This window comes from Erigeron canadensis, chromosome 8 (assembly GCF_010389155.1).
Source record: "Erigeron canadensis isolate Cc75 chromosome 8, C_canadensis_v1, whole genome shotgun sequence".
Lineage (NCBI taxonomy): Eukaryota > Viridiplantae > Streptophyta > Magnoliopsida > Asterales > Asteraceae > Erigeron > Erigeron canadensis.
The window spans coordinates 49,752,695-49,774,175 of record NC_057768.1 but is presented as its reverse complement, the minus strand read 5'-3'; the positions used below and the strand labels follow the sequence as shown (position 1 = coordinate 49,774,175).

Sequence of the window (21,481 nt, the reverse complement as noted above, 5' to 3'; positions counted from 1 at the left end):
TATATATATAAGTGAAAGCTAGCTATAAATATATATAGAGGGAGAGAGAGATGGGAGTGACAACTGCAATTGGGTGCATGGCTTTGTTGTTGTCAATAAACTTCCAAAGTATACTAAAAATGAGTCTTAATTGGCTTACGTTCCAATGTGTTGCTTGTTTAACTTTTTGTACCTAAATGTTGTTAAATGTGAAAAAAGTTGAAAAAGCTTAATAAGAATTGCAGTCAAAAACGTTTGCTATGTGATATTTGTATCATTTTGTTTACAAAGTAGCAGTTGTCATTAACGTGATACATACAGTAGTCAGATATATATCATGGTTTAAACAAGTTGTTAATTTCCGTTTCACGTTATATTCATGGGTAAGAGCCATTCAATTTGCGTTTGGTAACTACGTATATTACGTACGTACCTAATCATTGATCATATGTAATATGTTTCTTTTTTGTTAATTTTTGAACCCAACCCCGGCCTAGCTTAATTCTTTAGAGTGCAAAATGCGTTGTTAGGCAACCGGCCTATACATGTAAAGTCATAATGGAACAATATCTTTAACACAAACCTTAATTTGGTATGTACCATTCACATGATTCCATTGTTGCCATCGATATCTTCATTATGGTGGGAAGTAAACTTAGTTATCATATCGATCCGTTTGAGTTAAAAAAACGTTTATAACCTTTTCAGGATCAGCCAATTAAAGTAAGGCGCGCGAGAAAAGGCGTATTAATTATCTGTGGTGCGCGAAAAGGCGTATTAAACTTAGACACTATAAAATCCTCTTTAAAGTAGCAAATTAAACTAGTTGATTATATTACAGTCTTATTGCACATAGGTAGTTAGTAGCGAACTATTCTTGCTAAATATAAAACTTAGGTTTTAGCAGGATAAGAATACATGTGTAATCATCAGGTTCGATGTATTTCTCTAATTAAAAATGACAATACATGGAATTAAATCCTTTTTCTCTTATCTAAATGTATGCAATAATAATAATAATGCAAGTGCCTTTTAGCTACTTTTTAAGTTACCAACGATGCCACTTCCTACCTTACTTGCAATACCCACTTTGTAATGTTAATAGACTTTAATGGTTTGTAACATATATATATATATATATATATATATATATGATATATAAAGATTTATCAGTGGGAAAGAATCTGTATATTATTCAAATCTACACACAACATATTGATGATAATATTCTTTTGGGATGAACATTCTTACGAAGTATTTAATTGAACATATATTATCATAACAACTTTTACTTACTTATCCTCATGTTCAAAATCAAATTGAATAATATTCGAGTATTTTATCAAGCTAGAATAGAATAGTTGATCCCCAATAACCAAAGTATGCATATCTCTCCAAGTTCCGATACGCGCGTTGAATCATAAACAAAGGTTAGGGATTTACATATATATCTTTATGATAATGATATATATGTTCATATTTTGTTTAATTATTGGCTTTAATTAAGTTAAAAGTTATGTTTCACTTTCACATAAGGTGTATGAGACTTTCAAATTTATTATATCATACTTATAGATCCATTTGTGTACGTTTCCACAAGGTGCCCTTAATTGAGACGGATCGAGACGTAGATATTTTGGGGGCACCGATATATTGTACGTTCTCGTTAATTAAATACTGTTTGATATTTACTCGTTTTAATTAGTAATGCTTTGACCCTATAATTAATATTAAACATTTAACGTGATAAAAACCATATTAGTTTTGTCTCCGATCCTTTTAGTTGGTTCGAGTCAGTAGTTCACGAGCTAGCTAGTCACAATATAAAACTGTTGTTACTTTGGTCTCAAAAAGTTTTTCTCTGCATATTATATATATGCATTTTCGGTTTTGTGATTTAAACCAATCACTAGTTTGTTTATAGTGTATCTAATAATAATTAAATCCTATCTCTCATGATGATATTGATACCCAATTTAAAAGACTCAAAAAGTATAATGTTAGAATATGATTGTAGAAGAAATATAAGTGGTTTGTCTTGGCAATCATGCAATAATCTTTATAAGTGCAACCACAGGTGGAACTTTTTGTGTGTCTTAATCTCTTTAGGCTTCACGATCCCCACCCCAACAGTTTTTCAATGGCACAAAGCAAAAGAATCACTCATGTAATACAGAAAAAGAAATTAAAAAGGTTTTGTGATTACACAGTTGCTCCATGTAGTTTACATCAATGGTCCCTAACTTTTCAAGTTTACATCTTTGGTCCCTAACTTTTCAAGTTTACATCTTTGGTCCCTACTGTTTCATTTTTGCTTCATTATTGATCTAAAAATAGTTTCCATTGGATTAGTTCCGTTAAGTGGCCATGTGAGGTCACTTCTGTCGGAAGCTAGAAATGAGTCTAAACCAAATCTGGCAATGTTGCAAGAAATTGGATAAATAGAAAACGGATAAACCCACCTTCCGACCTCTCATCATCTTCGTCATTGTCATCGTCATTATCAACAATGACAAAAAATCTAATGATCCTGGTCTTCGCTTTGCTTTCAAAGAACTGGAATGCACATCCTCTCTCGGACTAAAGAATCCCTCGAAATCAAACACCGTCACTTGGTCTCAATGGAGTTCTTTTAATGTATAATTCGTTATTTTACTTTTCCTATGTTTCACTCTCAGTACAATCGACTTTGTATGGTTTTCCTAGCTACTCGCTAAATTTTCATATTAATAATACTTTAATGATAAAAAAAAATTAAAAAATCTAATCATCATCAAGAACGACAACATAAAAATGTCAAATAATTAATCTGAAAATCAGTTTTTTTTTTTTTTTTTTTTATCATCAAAAAAACAATTTTCTCTATAAATAAATCAATCAAAAAAACATTTTCTCTATAAATAAATCTAAAATCATTTATACTTCCTACATAAACAAACTACCCACTCCCAAATTAAACACTCTACCTTTAAAATCCCTATTTTACCCTTTTAATTTACACTACCACCAAACCCTTTATTCCTAAATCTATATCTATACTATATTAATAAACAAACTAACCTTAATTTTCAACACATTCCTAACTCACACTAAATCTATCCAATATATTCTTAAAATATTTTACACCCATATTTTTCAAAACTATCTATCTCGTTTATTAATTAATTTAAATATTTCCACCTAATATCTCTATTATATTTTTAATAAAGTTATTTATAAAATATACATCTTTTAACCATAAACTAACTACGTGCACTACCATTTACATCTATTACTTTAAAATTAATAATCACATCGTTAACACCACCGCCACTAGCACCGCCTGTTGCCGCCACCGCCACATTGTGCGGATACCCATCTCGTATGTGTATAACTATACAGGTGTCTAGTCCGAGATTCACATGATGGTGATGAAAAATCAATGAATTAAGATATATGAAAAAACGTTATTCATAAAAACATAAAAGATGGGCCTTGGCCTCAAAACCAATACAAGCTAGTTATATGTCTGAAATACATCATAGAACTATATAGAAGATCCTATATATCTTAGGATTATACATGCTAGTAAATTTTAATGTCATATATCTATACTATCTATATCTATACTATATTATAAAGCAGATTCCTTCTAGATTTTCAACATTAAATTGAAATTTTCAATATTGATTTTAAGTACATCCCCAAAATACCCCTCTCATCTATTCTATATTTATCTAAAATAACCATAATACTCTTTCTCTCTCCTTAAATCTCAACCAATCATCTTTTTTCTCTCTCCTCCATAAATCATTTATTCCACCAATTCATTCAAAATCTTTTATCTCAAAAACCGTACATCGATAAATTATAAAAATTGTTTGGGTGTTCTTAAAATTTCATGCTCTTTCATTAGAGATGTCATTCGATATACTTTCGACAAATTTTTAAATCCGAGGGCAGAGCCCGTACGGCTAAGGCATTTGACTATCATACTCTATGACATATCAACTCCTATAACCTATCACATTCTATGACCTAGGTATCACCACCACTATCTCACCGCCGCAACGCGCGGGTACTTGCTCTCGTATTATAAAGCAGATTTTCTCTAGATTTTCAACATTAAACTTGAAATTTTCAATATTGATTATAAGTACTTCCCCAAAATGCCCCTCCTATCTATTTTATATTTATCTAAAATAACTATAATACCCTTTCTCTCTCCTCAAATCTCAACCAATCATCTTTTTTCTCTTTCCTCCACAAATCATTTATTCCTCCAATTCATTCAAAATCTTTTATCTCAAAAACCGTATATCGATAAATTATAAAAATTGTATGGGTGTTCTTAAAATTTCATGCTCTTTCAATAGAGATGTCATTCGATATACTTTCGACAATTTTTTAAATGCGAGGGCGGAGCCCGTACGGCTAAGGCATTTGACTATCATACTCTATGACATATCAACTCCTATAACCTATCATACTCTATGACCTAGGTATCACCCCACCATCTCACCGCCGCAACGCGCGGGTACTTGCTCTCATGTTTATAAACATTGTTAGTAAATATTGTTAGTTTCATTAATGAAGAAGAAAAAAATCCAAAATATTTTATTGATATATTAATGTCACATATATTTGTAAATATTGTTAGTAAGTATATGTTTGTAAACATAATATATTTATGTTGTGTCCATTATAAGAGATTTTCTCATATCAATATTTAGTTATAGTTGGCTTTAAAATAAGAATTACTATATAGAAGTTTGTTCATTTGCATCCAAGATTTTCTTTGGAAACTAAGGGCCAAATCCTGGCCTTCCATTACATGAAATCAATGGCTGAGATTAGATCTGATTATTAACTTTTATAAACTTAAAAAAAACACGGAGGGGTATTATGATCTTTTTGCCCATCCTGCTCTTTCTCCACTCTTCCACTTATCCTCTTCCTTTCTCCCTCTTATTCAAACACACTCTCACTAATCAAACCGTTATCTCTCTCTCTCTCATCTCTCTCAAACCGTCTGCGAATCTTCACTCTCCTATCACAGTCATCTCCCTCTCTGTCTCTTCTCTTTCTTAAAACCATATGTTTTTACAGCCAAATTTCTCAATAATGAAGGAATGAGAAACGGCCTCTTAGCGGCAGCGACAACCAGCTTGTGCCGAGATTTTCACCGGTCGATCCTTGTAATTTTATCATTTGTTCATTTATTTCTTTTTGTATTGTTACTTTTATGTGTTTTCATTTGTTAGGGAGTTTTTCCATATATTTAGGGTTTTGTTTGATTTTTAAAACTGATGAATAGTTAAATTTTAGATGATAAACATTTTTTTTGTAGATTTATGTTTAATTCTTAGGGGAACAGTCAGGGTTTTGTTTTTTGTTTGCATCAAAAGCATACATGATTGTATATATTGACTTTATTTTTTGTGGTAATAATAAACCTGCTTAGTCTATCAAACTTGATTGTATATATAGATTCTATATTTATGTGACTGTTGGTGCTTTGCGCCGTAAATTTCATCAATGGATTTACGTTTTATGCTTAATCATACACGATTGTTTAGTTTATCAAACTTGATTATATATGTGGATTCCATGCTTAAGCACATTTTTAATTTTGTGTACAATCAACTTTGATTTGGAAATCAAGTGAGACTTTACGTAGTTCATTTCTGTTCATTTATGAAAATGGATAAACAATCTGTTTTATCCATGACTTTTAATTTCTTTCTGTGATTTTTGTTTTTTGATATGATGAGTTGTTATATCGTTAGTTATTGTTGTTGAAAATTTATAAGAAGAGTTTTTCTTACAAGGTGTTTGATGAAATGTCTAAACCAAAGTTATGTACTGAATCACATTTGATTCTATATGTAATTGCAGTTTTTTTTTGTTGTTAGTTTCTATTGTTTAAACTAATGTACTGAATCACACGTTATTGCTTATGAATTTACTGATTAACTTAAGTATTTATGTACTCAATTATACATGATTGGACAAAATGAAATTGGAAATTGTTAAACATATTTTGATTGCTAGTTGTAACTTTTTGTCGACAAATGATGACTTTTGATTGTAATTTTTAGATTTCTCGATGCTAGACATAGTTACTAAAGTAGCTACTAAGACAATGGATAACTAGCTAATAGCTTCACATTGATATCAAGTAATAAACAGTAGTTCAAAGACAAATTCGAAGAAGTATACAACAAACTTTTGTTTCCTCTTGAATCTATTATTCATATGCAACTTTGAAAGATGAAGGGTTATGATTATGTTGTGGTTATGATTGTTATTATAGTCGGTATATGTTTGCACTTTTTTTACAGGGTTGTTTCTAGTTGAGCCTACTATATAGTTTTTAGTCTTTGGTTATCATCAAAGATCGGTGTGTTGGATTGTGAAAACGTTAGAAGATTGAATGATAGTTAATCATGATGTGTTGCCCCTTAGGTGTAATTTCATGATTTTGTCGTTCTATTTTCTGGATATCACTTATTGTATTCATGTTTTCGTAAATGCATATAGAAGATTTAGTTTCTTGTAAAAGTGTTTCGGGTCAACTAGTCTTTGGATGTTCTAAAATCCTTCTTGTTGCAGGAGTAACACTCGTCCTTAAAGTGTGCCTTATGTCTTGTGAATCGTCGATTTTGTGGGACATGGTCCACATTGGTTCTTCAGTGATATACGAAGTCGGTTTGTCAAAGTTGAAAGAAATGAAAATTCATCGGGAAGTTTTTCATGAGAAGACTTGATTCTATTATGGTTATATCTTTATTTTTAAATTTATTTGTCATGCAAAGTTTTGTAAATGGATGTAAATTTGACTATGTTTTTGTTCTTTGTTTTCAACTAATCGTTTATACACGAGCCATATGGTAGTTTCATTTTTGTGTACTTAAGCTGACATGCTTTTTTGTGGAGTTTTTTTTTGTTGTGGCATCGTCATGTAATTTGAACTATTCTTTAATGTTATTTAGATGGTCGCAACTCTTGTGCTTATACCCATGACTTGAAATGTCATTATTCTTTACTTCTTGTCGGAATGAATGTAGGATTTTAATTTGTCATTCATACGTGCATGTGATTTTGGATACTTGAATTTACAGGTGCACAAAGCTCAATCACGTGTAATTTTGTATTCAATCAAATATGATTGTATATGCAAACATTCCACAATCAAAAATGATTATGTATCCAATCACAAATATAATTCCAATCTAACAAATTTGAAGATACAATCAAAAGTGATTATTTATTTAATCTCATTAGATTGACTAAGACAGTGATTGGATACAACATCAAGTGTCATCTAATACATTACAAGATACTCTCAAATGTAATTGGATACATAACACATGACATCACGTTCTATCGGTTTAACTTACTACATGTTAATATTTATAGAGAAATTAAAAGACATTTGCAACTTGCTTCAAATTTGTGTTTCATCATGTCATCTGCTTTGTTGTCGCAAAGACTACATTCTATACATTTGCTCATGTTCTTCCTTCAAGTTTCTTTATCTGATGCATACACTCCTTCAGCGCACTATCCAAATGTGATGCTTGATCTTCATCTGTAAGTTCAGAGTCACCAATTTTAAATGTACTTGTCAACCGGTAATAGTCTTAGATCAACTACTAGCACAAAATACATCAATCCGCCTGGTGTTTCGAATTCTTGTGTTACTACTGTTTTAGGAGTTTAATTTATGCTATGTACACAATCAAATTTAATTAGATAGGAAATCTAACATGTTAAAAAAACACAACACATACCTAACCAATCACATTTGATTAGTTTAAAAACACAAATTTCATACATAGTCTAACACATTTTAGAACACAATCACGTTAGATTAGATTCAAAATTAAACTTATATTCAAAATAAAATGTGAGGTGCACAATGTACAATCAAACATGATTGACTACATAAAACTACACACATAACCGATCGAATTTGATTAGATATGCCAGTCCAACACATATATCCCAATGTACAATCAAACATGATTAGCTAAATAAGTTATTTTTAATGCAACACATTACACATGTATCCCAATGTACAATCAAACATGATTCGGTAAGAGAAGTCATTTTGAAAATAAAACATCTATACCAATGTTCAATCAAACATGATTGCTAATTAGGTTCTTGCGAATGTACTCCCTAGGCGGGATTGTATGCATTCAATCATATATGATTGTCTACAGAATAAGTGTTTGATCTGTTTTCACATTTAGGTAGAAAATTTAATTTGATTGTAAAACAAAACCTACATAACCAATCATAGTTGATTAGTTTTATACAAATACATATTGCATATAGTCATTAACAAATTTCAAAACACAATCATATTCTAATATGAATCAATCAAATTTGATTTGTTCAGCTGACCAAAACATATATTTACAATGTACAATCAACTTCAATTGGTTAACGCTTGTTATTTAAAACACAAAAAACATATTTCAAAAGTACAATCGTCTTTGATTGGTTACAGACCTGTTTTATATTCTTCCTCTGCAAAAATATAATCTTCGTCATCAATAATGATTTCTTTGTCGTCAATAATTACTTCGTCTAGATCCTTATTATTATAAATATAACGTTTCACGGCGTTAATAATCAACGAGGACTGCCGGCAATTTGTTTTTCGATTGCCAGAGAGTTTTGTAACTGGCTTACTATAGTCGTTTCGATAGCCAGTTAATCGCCGGAATTTGTATTCGCCGGAATTTGTATTCGCCAGAGGTGATTTTTGATTTGTATTTCCGATCGCCGGAGAGTTTTGTAGGTGGAGGATTCCGTTTTTGATTTAGTCGAGAGGTTTTTGCCTTTGAATCTTTGATATCTGTGTGTTATGTATGTTTTTATGTGGGGTAGTATATGGTGTGAATTTTACCAATATACCCTAAGCGTGTTTTATTTTTGTTTTAATCTGGAACGTTTATTTCATCTGATCCTATAGTTGTGATTAAGCCCTTGATATCCACCATTTTGATGGGATTCATTTGATCACAATTTAGGTCTCTCTATTCTAGATAATTTGTAAGCGTTATGTTTATTTTCATTCTATATTATTTGTGTCTGTAGTTCATATGGTGATTGTGAAAGTGGCATGTTACTTGTTCACGATCTTGTTTGTTACTTTTTAGCATTGTCTCTGTACTAAGTCGTATCGATACTCAGTCAACACTCTTCTTTCATATTTTTGATGGTCTAATCAACGTAAAATTATCAAAATTTCTCAAAAAATAATTTGATTTAACCAAATTAGTTCTTTTTTATTCATTAATTTAAACATCTCTACCTACTATACGTATAATACCTTTTTATAAAATTATTTACAATATACATTTCTCAACCCTAAAAATAACTAGACTTTTCTTTTTACATCAGTTACTTTTACATTAAAACTCACACAGCTACCACTAGTGTCACCACCGTCACCGCGACCGTCATCTCTACCACCACCCGTCGTCACCACTGCCCATCACCACTACCTCTGTGACATTGTGCGTAGGGATGAGCATAAAGCCCGGAAACCCGAAAACCGGCCTAAGACCGACCGAACCCGGACCTACCCGACCCGGACCGGATGCCAAACGGTCCGGTCCTCGGTTCCTAGTTTAAGGTAAATTCGGTTCTCGGGTCGGTTCGGTCCAAACCCGGTAAAAACCCGGAGACCGAAAAAAACCCGGAAATAACACTAGTATGTATGTTGTGGGTATTGGGTTAGGCTTTTCTCGTTTTTATACTGATATGTATTAAGGATTCGACAAATCTTATCTATAAAAATTAAACTAATAAGTTTTAGTTTTAGTTTTGGAAAACTAGACGTTTCTTCTACCTTTCGATCTGATCATACACACGCACTGAATATTTAAATACCACTTAATATTCAACTTAACAAAAAAAAAAAAAAAACTACCACAATCTTCCTTCATTTTTTTTTCTTTTGAAAATCATATTACAAAAACAATGTCATGGAATGAAATGGAAATTTGAAAATGTAATTTTATTGTTCTCGTTCTTCTGTTTCTTTTGGTTACATAATGTAACTTACATTCTGCTTTGTAATTTTGCATTTTGTTGATGAGTATTCTGTTTCTTGCTTATGTTGATGTATGTCACATACATATAGGTGGGATGAAGCCCAACTTTTATAGCCAAACAAAGTTCATGTCAAAAAACGGGCCTAATCGGGTAGAACCGAGACCGGACCGATAATTTTCGGGTTAGACCGAACCGAACCGATCACTAATCGAGTCGGTCTTCGGTTCCTAGTTTGTGCATTTTTCAGGTTTCGGGTTTTGCGGGTCCGGTCCGGTTCGGTCCGGGTTCGGGACCGTGCTCATCCCTGATTGTGCGGATACTCCTTTACTACGGCTAAATATGTATACAAACTGGTGGTGGTGAATCTTTTTTATAAGAGAAATTGTCACAAATCGTACATGTGGTTTGCTCGATTCGTATTTTCATCTCTGTACTCTTTTTTTCTCATTAGGTGTCCTTATATTTTTCATTTCTGCCACTACCAACCGTCATTTTTCCTCCGTTAAACTATTACACATGAAGGTATAATCGTCTATTTCGTAACCACGAGGACTATTTGTGATAATGATATAAAATCATACTTGTACAAAACACCTTTTCTTCCTCCTCTCTCTTTCCTTTTCTCAGTCCACAACCATCACCATTCACCAAGCCTACCAAACATTATTTTTCTTTAGTCTGGACATGCTTTTACGAATCGAATAAAGTTTCTTTTTGATGAACTAATATGAGGTCAGATACATTAAGGGGGGAGGGAGCCGAAAGGTTTCCCATCTCCCTTCAAATAACCAATCAAATTATTCCACCTCATTTCAATCCTCGAACCTTTTTTTTAACCTTTTTTAGTGGCAACCGAAACTCCCAACCTTTTTTTCAAATTTTAATAATTTACCCTTAACATTTATAAACTTTACATAATTAACTTTTTTTTACATTTATATGTTAAGAAAACAAAACACATTTATAAACTTTACATAATTAATAACAAAATACATACGTAATATTAAAAAACACATTAAATAATAATAAAAGAATATTACATAAATAAAAAAAGAAATTTACATTATGTAAAAAAGCAAAAACAAAAAAAACTTTAGAAAAGAAAGTTTCAGCCCATTTTTTGACTTTAGACACAGCTAAAACAAACAAACAAAAAAAAGACTTTTGGATCGCACCTAAAAAAGAAAAATCAAAAGAAATAAAACTTTAGGTCAGTTTACACTTTTGGTCCCTGGTATGTGAAAACTTACACTGCTAGTCCCTGTAACTGTCAGAAAATTTTACACTTTCAGCCCCTCCTTCCCCAACCCTCCTCCAACCCTCTCCAAGCTCAAAGCTCGCTCCCCCATCTCGCCGTCGATTTCACAACCATGACACCCAAATCTCCCTCATCTCGCTGCAGCCTTCTTCATCTCGCTCCCTATCTCCCCTTCAGCTCCCTCCCCCTAAGAGTTGAAAGCTTTATCACAAATCAACAAGTTTTAAAGTTCGAGACATATTATAGCCGTTTCATAAAATTAGATTGTCTAGTCAAGATCTGTACTAAATAAAGCAAACTTCCTCTCCATTTTTTTTAGAATAAAGCAACACTACTACATGATCATCACATAATCTTTTTCTTGTCATATCCTATTAACACTTAAAAGTCTAATACAATCCGGCAGTGCATGACGATACTATCTATATTTATATACTATCACATACTCGTATATAATAGCCAAACTGTCACCCCAAATTTAAGATTAAATAACACCTATAGAAAAGCATCACATCACCCCCTTTCCCTAATCTGATAAAAAAAAAAAAATGAGACATCACCTCTTTGCCACGCCCAATACAAAATCAATGCACCACCAACACACACCTAAACAATCAGCCACTACCAGGTATTACTACTATCGGTTTTTATTTTTTTTAAGCAAATTTTTTTTACCTAAAACTATATGTCGTCCTATTGTACGTAGTTCTTAAGGATGACAAAAATACCCGTACCCGATCGATGGGGAATCCGATACCGAACCCGATTTGATCGGGGAATTCCCGAGTTTACCGGAGATGGGGATAGGTATGAGGATGTAATTGTATTCTCCAATGGGGATGGGGATATGAAACCATAAATCCCCGATCCCGGTACCCGAACCCGAAAATACTATATATATTTATTAGAATTACTTTAAGTTTTTCTATATGTTAGAGTTATTTTAAGTTTACAATTTTTTATTTAATAACTTTTATGTGTTATATTTTATTTCTCATTAATTTAACACATATATTAGTTTATATATAGAAAGAAAAGGCCAAACTATACGTTCTACTACTTATCTTATGCTACAATAAATTTATGTTTATTTAAAAAAAGATATCTTCAATACCTGACGGGGATCCCCGATACTCGATGGGGAAGGGTATGGGGATGTAATTTATATCCCCGACAAAACCCGCTCCATTGTCATCTAAATTCTAGTTGGTTATATAATGGATTCCGTATATGAAAGGGCCATTTTTATTGATTTTGACGATTGGATCTCTCTATGAATGGAAAAAAGGTGCTTCGGATCGGCAGTAACCACTGATGATAGGGCAAAAATCGGGAGGATTCAACTTTAGTCCAAAGTTTTCATACGTATCTAACAATAGTTCTATATATTGTACTCAACTATTGTATGTATCTGATAGTACTTTACCTGACATGTCATCTAAAAAGATGAAAAAAAATGTTTAGTAGGCTTGGTGAATGGTGATGGTGTTGGCTAAGAAAAGGAAAAAGAAAGAAGAGGAGAAAGAAGGTGTTTTGTATAAGTATGATTTTATATCATTATCACGAATAGTCTTTGTGGTTACGAAATGGACGATTATACCCTCATGTGCATTGGGGTTTAACGGGGAAAAATGTTGGCTGTTAGTGGCAAGGATTACTGACAATGAAAATGAAAAGTACAGGGACACCCAATGGGAAAAAAAATTCAGAGATAAAAATGCGAATCGAGCAAACCACATGAACGATTTGTGACAATTTCTCTATTTATGATGTGTAGTGGGTTTGGGCTTTCACAAATTTGGGCCATATTTGGTTTCCTATACCAAGAAAAGAACATATTGGCTGCATAGTAAAGATTGCAGTTAAAAATGCTTTTACATTGTCAGTTTGTCACTCAGAAAATTCGTATAAATTTCGCATAACAAAAAAGAAAATACTAAATGCAACCCTACTAACCTGTATAAAATAATTATATTTTTTATATCAAAAGCTCACATTTAAATTTTAAGGTAATATTCAACTGGTTAATGCACCCAATGACTCCATTGAATAAAACCCTAACAAAAAAAATGACATAAGACTGCGATCTTAAGTGTCCAGAAACCATTATCAAAGATGTCACATTTTATACAAAAATAATGCTTCATTATATAACTCAATCAAGGAAATACCAATACATAATTACAACTTGCCAAAAATAAATGAAGATTTAGATATCACCCTTCTGATGAACTTACCTAAGCTACAAACAAAACAACCATTAAACCTTACCAATAAGACTGCTTCCTATTTTCATCATAACGAACAAATTGTTAAATCTAGAAAAGATCACAAATTAGTTTTCAAATAATTGCAGCACATAGACACACATTTAGCTCTTCAACTCGAGTTTAATCTTAAATGCTTCAACTCAACCTGAAAACTCGGACTTGATGATAATGTTCGGCGTGCCAGAATCTTGATGTCCTCTCTTGAGCAATCTCGTGAGATTCGAACAAGCTCCCATAAAGCACCCCCAGTAATCATATCTTTGGCATTTACTTCTACAATTTCAAAAATATATTTGAAAAAAAAAACAAAACTCATGGAACATGTAATAGTACCTAGAAGTGTACTCGTGCACGGTGATGGATGAGTTTCTGTATTTATTTTACGTATCAGTCTAAATACAATCCAAAAACAAAATTTCATAAGGGTGACAATGGTAGGTGGCAGGCTTCACCGATCACGCCTTTGGATTATTTTAACACACGGGTATATAAAAATTGTTATCGGAATATTTTAAAGTGAAACTGATTGGATAAGTGTGTTTGCATTCATTAAAGATGGCAATGATAGTAAATTTGTTGACCTTAAAATTGTAAAATTAATTCCATGTAAAGTTAAAATCCCTGATCTTGAAACTTTGAACTTTAAGACCAAGGTGAAAAATACCATGTTGAGCCATGTGGCAAAGAGCAAGCTCTATATGCCGCCTAATTGGTGATGCTTCATTATTTGCGTTCTTTACAATCCATGGAAGTGCACCATCTTCAATCAACAGAGATTTCCCGCTTTTAATACCTTTGACATGTAAAGGCCAATTTAACCCCATAAGTATGCATTCATGCGGGTCCAATCAAATTCTTTTCAATTTTAGAACTCATCAAAAAGATTAAAAGTTGCAACATTCCACATGCATCGATCAAAGTTACCTTGAGTAGAAGCTCTTGACTCGCATTTTGCAAAATTAGCAATTCCTCGAGCAACTTGAGCAAGAACATCTGGATGTCTACATCTGACCATTCCTAACAGGGCCTTGATCCCACCTTCAGCTCTTAGCATTAGTTGCAATTTGTCTGTAAATTTTTATATCATACCAGTGTTTAGTCTTTTGAAATTGCCATCATTACAATAAAAGAAAAAAAAACACAAAGTGTAAGATTCATAATTTTGAAGCTAGCTTACCATTGCCACAAAGATTGGCAATTGCTCCAGCCACCATTCGAAGAGTTTGAGGATCATCAGCATTTTCTGCTGTTATCGCGAGCAAACTTATACCCCCTTGAGACATTATAAGCTCCTGGTTGCTTTCTGCAAATCCATCTACTTGTTAAACTTCAGAGATAAGTTAAAGGCTCAATACATCCCCACAAAAAATACAGAAGGATAAAATACCATTCATTGCTAGATTTGCAATCGCCCCTGCAGCAACTCTGTGAATGTTCTCATCCTCAGACGTCGTAAGAAGAGATAACAAGGATGTAAGACCACCAGCTTCTACAATCTTTTCTTGATTAGTTGCTGCTTAGATAAAACATATCCGTTTTGTAAGAGCTACGTTTTTCACACAAACATTGTTGGACTTTGTCTGGATTTGCGTTTTAATATTGATTATCTAATTATCACAGGTTGAAGTGGCAATAATCAGTTTTTGAATGTTTGTAATGCCTCTGGTTATCCGACTATCTAGAGTTTAATAATGAAACATTTTCATATTAGATACAACAAAACCGTTTGTCTCAGGATAACTAAGATTACCTTTTTGATCATCCTTATAACAAAATTTAAGAGATACTTTAATCTTAGTCCAGACAACAAATTTTAAAGAGACTTTAATCTTAGTCCAGACAATGTAACACATCCATAATCCAATCTCCTACAGCCACTCTTACAAACTTCTGTTCTTATTATATGATTTCTATTAATCACTATTAATCACTTTCAAATGAACATCTAACCATCTCATTTGACATAAGTTCCAGAATACCTTCAGCTGCTAAATTGGCGATGACTTTGACCGCATGGATTCGCACATCAGGGTCTTCTGCTTCTAGTAAAGATAAAATCTTTTGAAGCCCAACTGTTGAGGAGCATATTTCATTAAAAGTTTACAGATTTTAAAAACAAGACCAGCATTATCATATTTTATAAAAATTCTATAATCACCTTGCTCAAAGAGTTTTGCCACAGGGCCCTTCTCCTGCTCCCCTGAATATTTTATCTGTGGATGCCTAATGGGAGATACAAGGGAACCCATGTCTCCAGTCATATCTACGCTATGATCACCACTTTCGATTTGTTTTCTTGTCTACAAAAAGTAAACATATAAAGTGACACATCATGCTTTCTGCTAATGCATGCACATTCACACTTGGCATACCTCATCAGCATCAAAACTTATTTGCAACAGCTGATTCTGTAACATGGATATTTCTTCTTCAAGTTTTTCTCTCTGATGAACTTCATTATCCAGCATTGTTCGAAGCTTTGCGATTTCAGCATTTCCTGCCACCTGGATAATTACAGGATATCCAGTCAGCAATCAATGACTGAAGGAAAAAAAGGATTAATATAAACCGTACCTCTGATCTTTTATATTGCGTTACTTGATTTTGAAGATTTTTAACTTCTTCTTCTGCAGTCTTTCTTAAAAGTGTTTCATTTTGCAGCAACTTCTTAACTTCAATTAGTTCCCGGTTAGGTGCCTTATGAAGGCTGTCATCTTTAATTTGATTTACTGCCAATTGCGCCTCAAGCTTCTTTATTGACTCCATGCAGTCTTTCTTGTATTTTAATCTCTCTTTCTGTAGTTATTAAACGATAAGTACAATAATAAAATCAGTATGTTTAATAGAATGAAGGTCAATAAAGGTATGTACTTACCTCCAAACAATCTGCATAACTTTTCTCAGCGTCGGTCACTTGTTTCTTCGCTTCCATTGATATTCTTTTGATCTCATCACGATACGCTTTTTGCTGCCGTTCATGTTCTGCAATGAGAGATTCTACTTGTACATCAAGCTTTCTGGCCAAACTTTTGTAATCAAACTCTTCCTTTATCTTCAACATATTTTCTACCTTCATCGCCTATGGAAAACACAATAAAATTAGTAAAAATGGGTGAGTTGAGTAGTCTTGTCATAATCGTAATATAAGCTTAGGATTACCCTTTGCCCAAACATGATAGTACTTGACGTCTCTCCTCTATGACGAGGAGATGGACCAATGGTGATAACAAGAGACGTTCTCGCGGTGCCTGCAAAGATTAAAGCATTTGTCAATAAGCTACATGACTTAATAAAGTCAACATATATATATATATATATATATATATATATATTTTCTTTTATAAAGGCATTCCACACAAAATCCCCATTATTTATAAGTCGTCATTGTGGGACTAGAACCTTGCTACAAGGCCACAACCTATTGGTTGATGGGTCACCTCAGATACCACTAGGACCCAGGCCCCTGGATAACAAAGTCAAATTTATTACATATGAAGTTAAATTCACCTCCAAATGAATCTCGAAGCAATCTTGTAAGTTTGGAATCACGAACCGGAACATGAGAACTGTTTTCTGCCAATGCATTTATACATTTTCCAAGTGCACTTAAAGAAAGATTTATAGATTTCGCTTCCTCTAAAGTATGTCCTTCACTCCCTGAAAAGTAACAAATGCAAAAAGAAAAAAATAAAATAAATAAATAAATTACAAGCAAAATAGGCATGTGATCATTCACAAGTACTGTTAAATAACCATCTATACCTGACTTATCAATACGTTCAGAACCCGCAAGATCAACAACAATTAGTTTCCCCTTCCGTACAACTGGTGGCTTCATTGTTCTATTCATGTGGGATTTGCTATTACCATTTTCATTAGTAATAACCGAGTCTTTTTCCTTCACGGACCTCTTAACATGCACCTGCAGCAAGATTTGAGTTCTGATGATGTTCATGTTATCAGTGTTTCATACAAATGTTATAAATACGAGATATGATCTCTCACCATTAAAATTGCATGACTGCGAGATGATTCTGTATTCAGTTTTGTATTAGCAGCAAAGCGATGTGCTTCTCCTAATCTTAGTAGTTCAATAAAACTTGTTTGATCCCTAATCTCTATCAAGCTAGCACCTGGGAGTGTAATATCTCCACTTTTTGGATCTTCCATAATCGATAGATTATCATTAGTTGGATCAAGGAGATCTTGTATTGTCTCCATATATAGCTGCAAGTATTATTACACAAACTATATGTTAAAAACTTAAGATCTTAAACTTAACAATAGATATAAAAAAAATCTCTAATTGATGAAAACCTGTAAATAAGAAACAGAGATGGAATCTATTTCTGGAGATATTTCAGCAAATATATCCTCCATTGCACGAACCATTATTCCACGAGCTGAAGTATCTTCATCCCCAAGTCTTCCAAGTGTATAAGTTTTTCCGGTACCAGTCTGTCCATATGCCATGACTGTTCCGTTATATCCATCCAGAACACTCTGCATAACAGATACAACATAATTGCATTATTTTAGAAATGTCATTAAACAAGAAGAGTAAAGAGATAACGAAGTTAGGTTCCAAACCTCCACAACAGGCTTTGCGACAACTTCATAGACACGCTTCTGTGATGCAAATTCAGTAAGAACTTCATCAAATTCGAATGTATCTGAATCCCAATTATTCCTTAGGAGTTTCAATCTTTTGAGCTAAACAAACATAGTAAAAGTGACTTAAAAGATTTCATAAAGTTTTGTTATTGCAAAATATATGAAAACACACTGACTATATGTTAACATTTACAAACATGACATCAGAATACCTCGGGCTGCAGTTCCACACAATCAGCAAAATCAGCATCAGTTGATAGCTCCTCATTATTTCGTGGTCTTAATCTTACAGCCACTCGAACTCTCCCAGAAACTAATGCTTGAACAAGAATATTACTTAAGATGATTGTATAGTTTACACAATGTTCATCAGGGTTGATGGCATGCAATCGTTACATACTTTCATATGTGTAGTGGCTGGTGACCATGACATTTTTTTTGTTCTTGCTATAAATACCTAAACCGATGAGGTCAGACTTTGGGGTTTAGTTTTGGTGACGCAACCTTTTATGTTTGGCAATAGGTATGCACCTAAGATGAAATATAAATTATAAAACTCAAAATCATTGCTTCTGAGGTAAAAGTATAAACGTTTGGATGCTCAATTTATTACAGTACTATATTACAGCTTAAATGAACACATACTGTCAGAACGAAAGGGGGAACGAACAAGCATTCATCTCTACCTCTCCAAGCAACTACTACTAAGTGGATATATATTGCCAACAGGTAAGGTCACGTCACCAAAAGGTGCCACATGGTTAGCTTTACCAAAGTGTTTCCTGATTGCAAAACTAGAACACTTTTTAGTTTGTATTGCCAACTACCCAATGAGAACAAAAAACCAAGTACATTGCATATATCAGTTGTAAAAGCATATGCCATCAATGATTTCATTATTGTGTATAAAGCATACTGATTTAAGTCAAGTTCATTTTGTTTCCTAGTTTATCGATAGACCGCAGTTAATGCTCAACACTTTCTTATACCAAGGTAATCCAATGTTTGGAACAATGATGACAAGATATCCAAGATGTGAATCTTTTTCAATGTTCCGCCTATATTTCCGCATTGTGGAAAATACAGTTAATGATGCCTGGTTAGGGGCCAACGTTGAGCAAAAGAATCGCTCAATCATGAACAACATAACATTAACATGTTTATTACAAAAACAAAAGAGAAAGAAAACTTCTACTGTATTCCGAAAGGGAGTGAAAACAAAAACACATTTAGGAGTTCTAGGTCAGCAACACATTCCTTAGAATCCTACAAAAATTTTAACTTATTAACCATTAAATAAATAAATAACCACTACAGTGATATACAGGACAAACAAATTCCATTTACACAATATATTATGCAGAATTATTATATACTGTATGTATATCATCAAAAAAAACATAAATGTGAGGCAGGGAGATACACATATATATATACCTCCAGAACTAGGAGTGTCCTTATGAAATCCACCTGCAGAATTACTGCCGGAGCCGGTGCTGTTACGGCGGGGACCAGAATTTACCGACGAAGGCTTAGATTTGTAACCACCGGAAAAACTGAAAGATGATGAGGATGAAATTGACTTGGTTTTCACACCACCATTTTTGTAACTATTATTATTTGCCATTTTCTTTTTTTTTTATATATATATAAAACAAATTCATATAATAATAATAATAAATTAATAATGTTGGAGAAAGAAAACTTGTTTCTTTCACACACACACACACGCAGAAAAACACAGACACAAAATATAGGCTGTACAAGACAAGGATGATGATTTATGAGGGAGTTGAATTTTGAAGCAAAGAAAGTGTAGTAGTGGGCCATACTAGTGGTGGTTGTGGGGTCACGCTTTTCTTTCTTGCATCTTAATTAATTTCCCATGTTTTCCTTTCTTAATACTGTATTAATTAATTAAAATAAGCATACATATAATGTTCAAAAAAAAAAATTTAAAAAAATATAAACATACATATATTGGTTTTGGTTGATAAGAAAATTAAATTTTCATTTTAGATCACACCGACACCGGTTCTATTCTCTTAAATTTAAACAACCTTAATTTTCATTTGGGCTTAATAACAAAAATATATATATATACACTAGGTTTTTTACCCACACAATGTGCGGTTATTTAATTGAATTATCAAAGGTTTTAATATGATATTGATAATTAAAATTTGATTTAGTTAACATAATATTAATGTTAAATATGCTTGAATATCTTATCAAAACTTAGATTTGTTAAAAAAATATATATTGAATATATAATTTTAAAAGAAATGAATGGAATTAATGTCTCAAATAAATAATTGTAATTATAATGTTTGATTTGATATAATGTTTACCTAATTAATTCAAATCTATCTAAATTTAAATAAAAATATATATAAAAAAGTTTGGAGATGACACATAAGATAAATCCTAGGTGGCAATTTTTTAGCATAACTTTAGATTTGAAAAAGGCTTGAAAAGGGTAGAATTCCTACTCTTTTAATATAGATATAGATAGATAGATATATAAAAGTTCGACAAACTAATTACAATTAAAAGTTTGCAAACATTTTTTTTTCCAATCAAATCAAGTCATTTTTTTTTCTTTCTATCTATTCACATCACATACTACATGTTTTTATAAACATTTGTTTCGAATATGTTTGTAGATTTAACATTATAGTAATAGACGTTACTAATATCTTGTTATTTATTATTATTTTTTAAACTTATTGTATCATTTCTACTGTTACTTTTAAATTATCAATAAAATACATATCTATAAAAAGTGAATTAATCCTATAATAACATCTAATTACTTATACTTATAGGTTGTATATTACATTGTTGGATTTTTTTAATACTTTGTTGTGTGGATTTTAAAGTACATTTTTTATTAAACATATTAATGTATTGTGAGCAATATTTAAGACTCTCACTAACAGCTTTCTATATAAAATTAGTATATATATATGGCCATACAGGGGAATAAATACAGTGAAACTTACATGTGATTGACTTGCATACATGTGATCATAACAATATTCGTGTACATGTGATCAAGAATCCAAAACTCCGCATAATTGTATAACAGATGATAATCCATGCCTCCACATAATTATAAACTTCAAAGTTACACATAAGTTATTCAGAAAACAATCAAAAAACATTTTTCATGTAAAGAATAATCATCGGTTGGGCCTGATTTGAAAAGTTCTTAGAGGTTCTCACAAAAAAAAGGGGTTCTCAAAATAACTTTACCCTATATATATATATATAATATATATATATATATGGAAAAGTTAAA

The 21,481-nt window shown here is 32.3% G+C and overlaps 1 protein-coding gene across 2 annotated transcripts; it reads right to left on the bottom strand.

Annotated features, from left to right (window-relative positions):
• Positions 1-13,416: 13,416 nt before the first annotated feature.
• On the bottom strand, positions 13,417-19,826 carry LOC122578590 (kinesin-like protein KIN-UA). Of its 2 annotated transcripts, none has more exons than XM_043750574.1 (18): positions 19,615-19,826; positions 18,390-18,496; positions 18,154-18,276; positions 17,881-18,066; positions 17,569-17,790; positions 17,326-17,485; positions 17,071-17,220; positions 16,723-16,811; positions 16,439-16,642; positions 16,138-16,359; positions 15,936-16,067; positions 15,722-15,863; positions 15,543-15,635; positions 14,951-15,076; positions 14,741-14,866; positions 14,488-14,631; positions 14,228-14,356; positions 13,417-13,836 (listed from the first exon to the last, which is right to left on the bottom strand). In XM_043750574.1, exons 1-18 carry the CDS (start codon positions 19,802-19,804, stop codon positions 13,673-13,675), a joined length of 2,709 nt encoding a protein of 902 aa, XP_043606509.1. In that variant the 5' UTR covers positions 19,805-19,826; the 3' UTR covers positions 13,417-13,672. The 2 variants fall into 2 exon arrangements, with proteins under 2 accessions (XP_043606509.1, XP_043606510.1); XM_043750575.1 differs by having other exon boundaries at positions 18,390-18,490.
• Between the last annotated feature and the right edge of the window lie 1,655 nt (positions 19,827-21,481).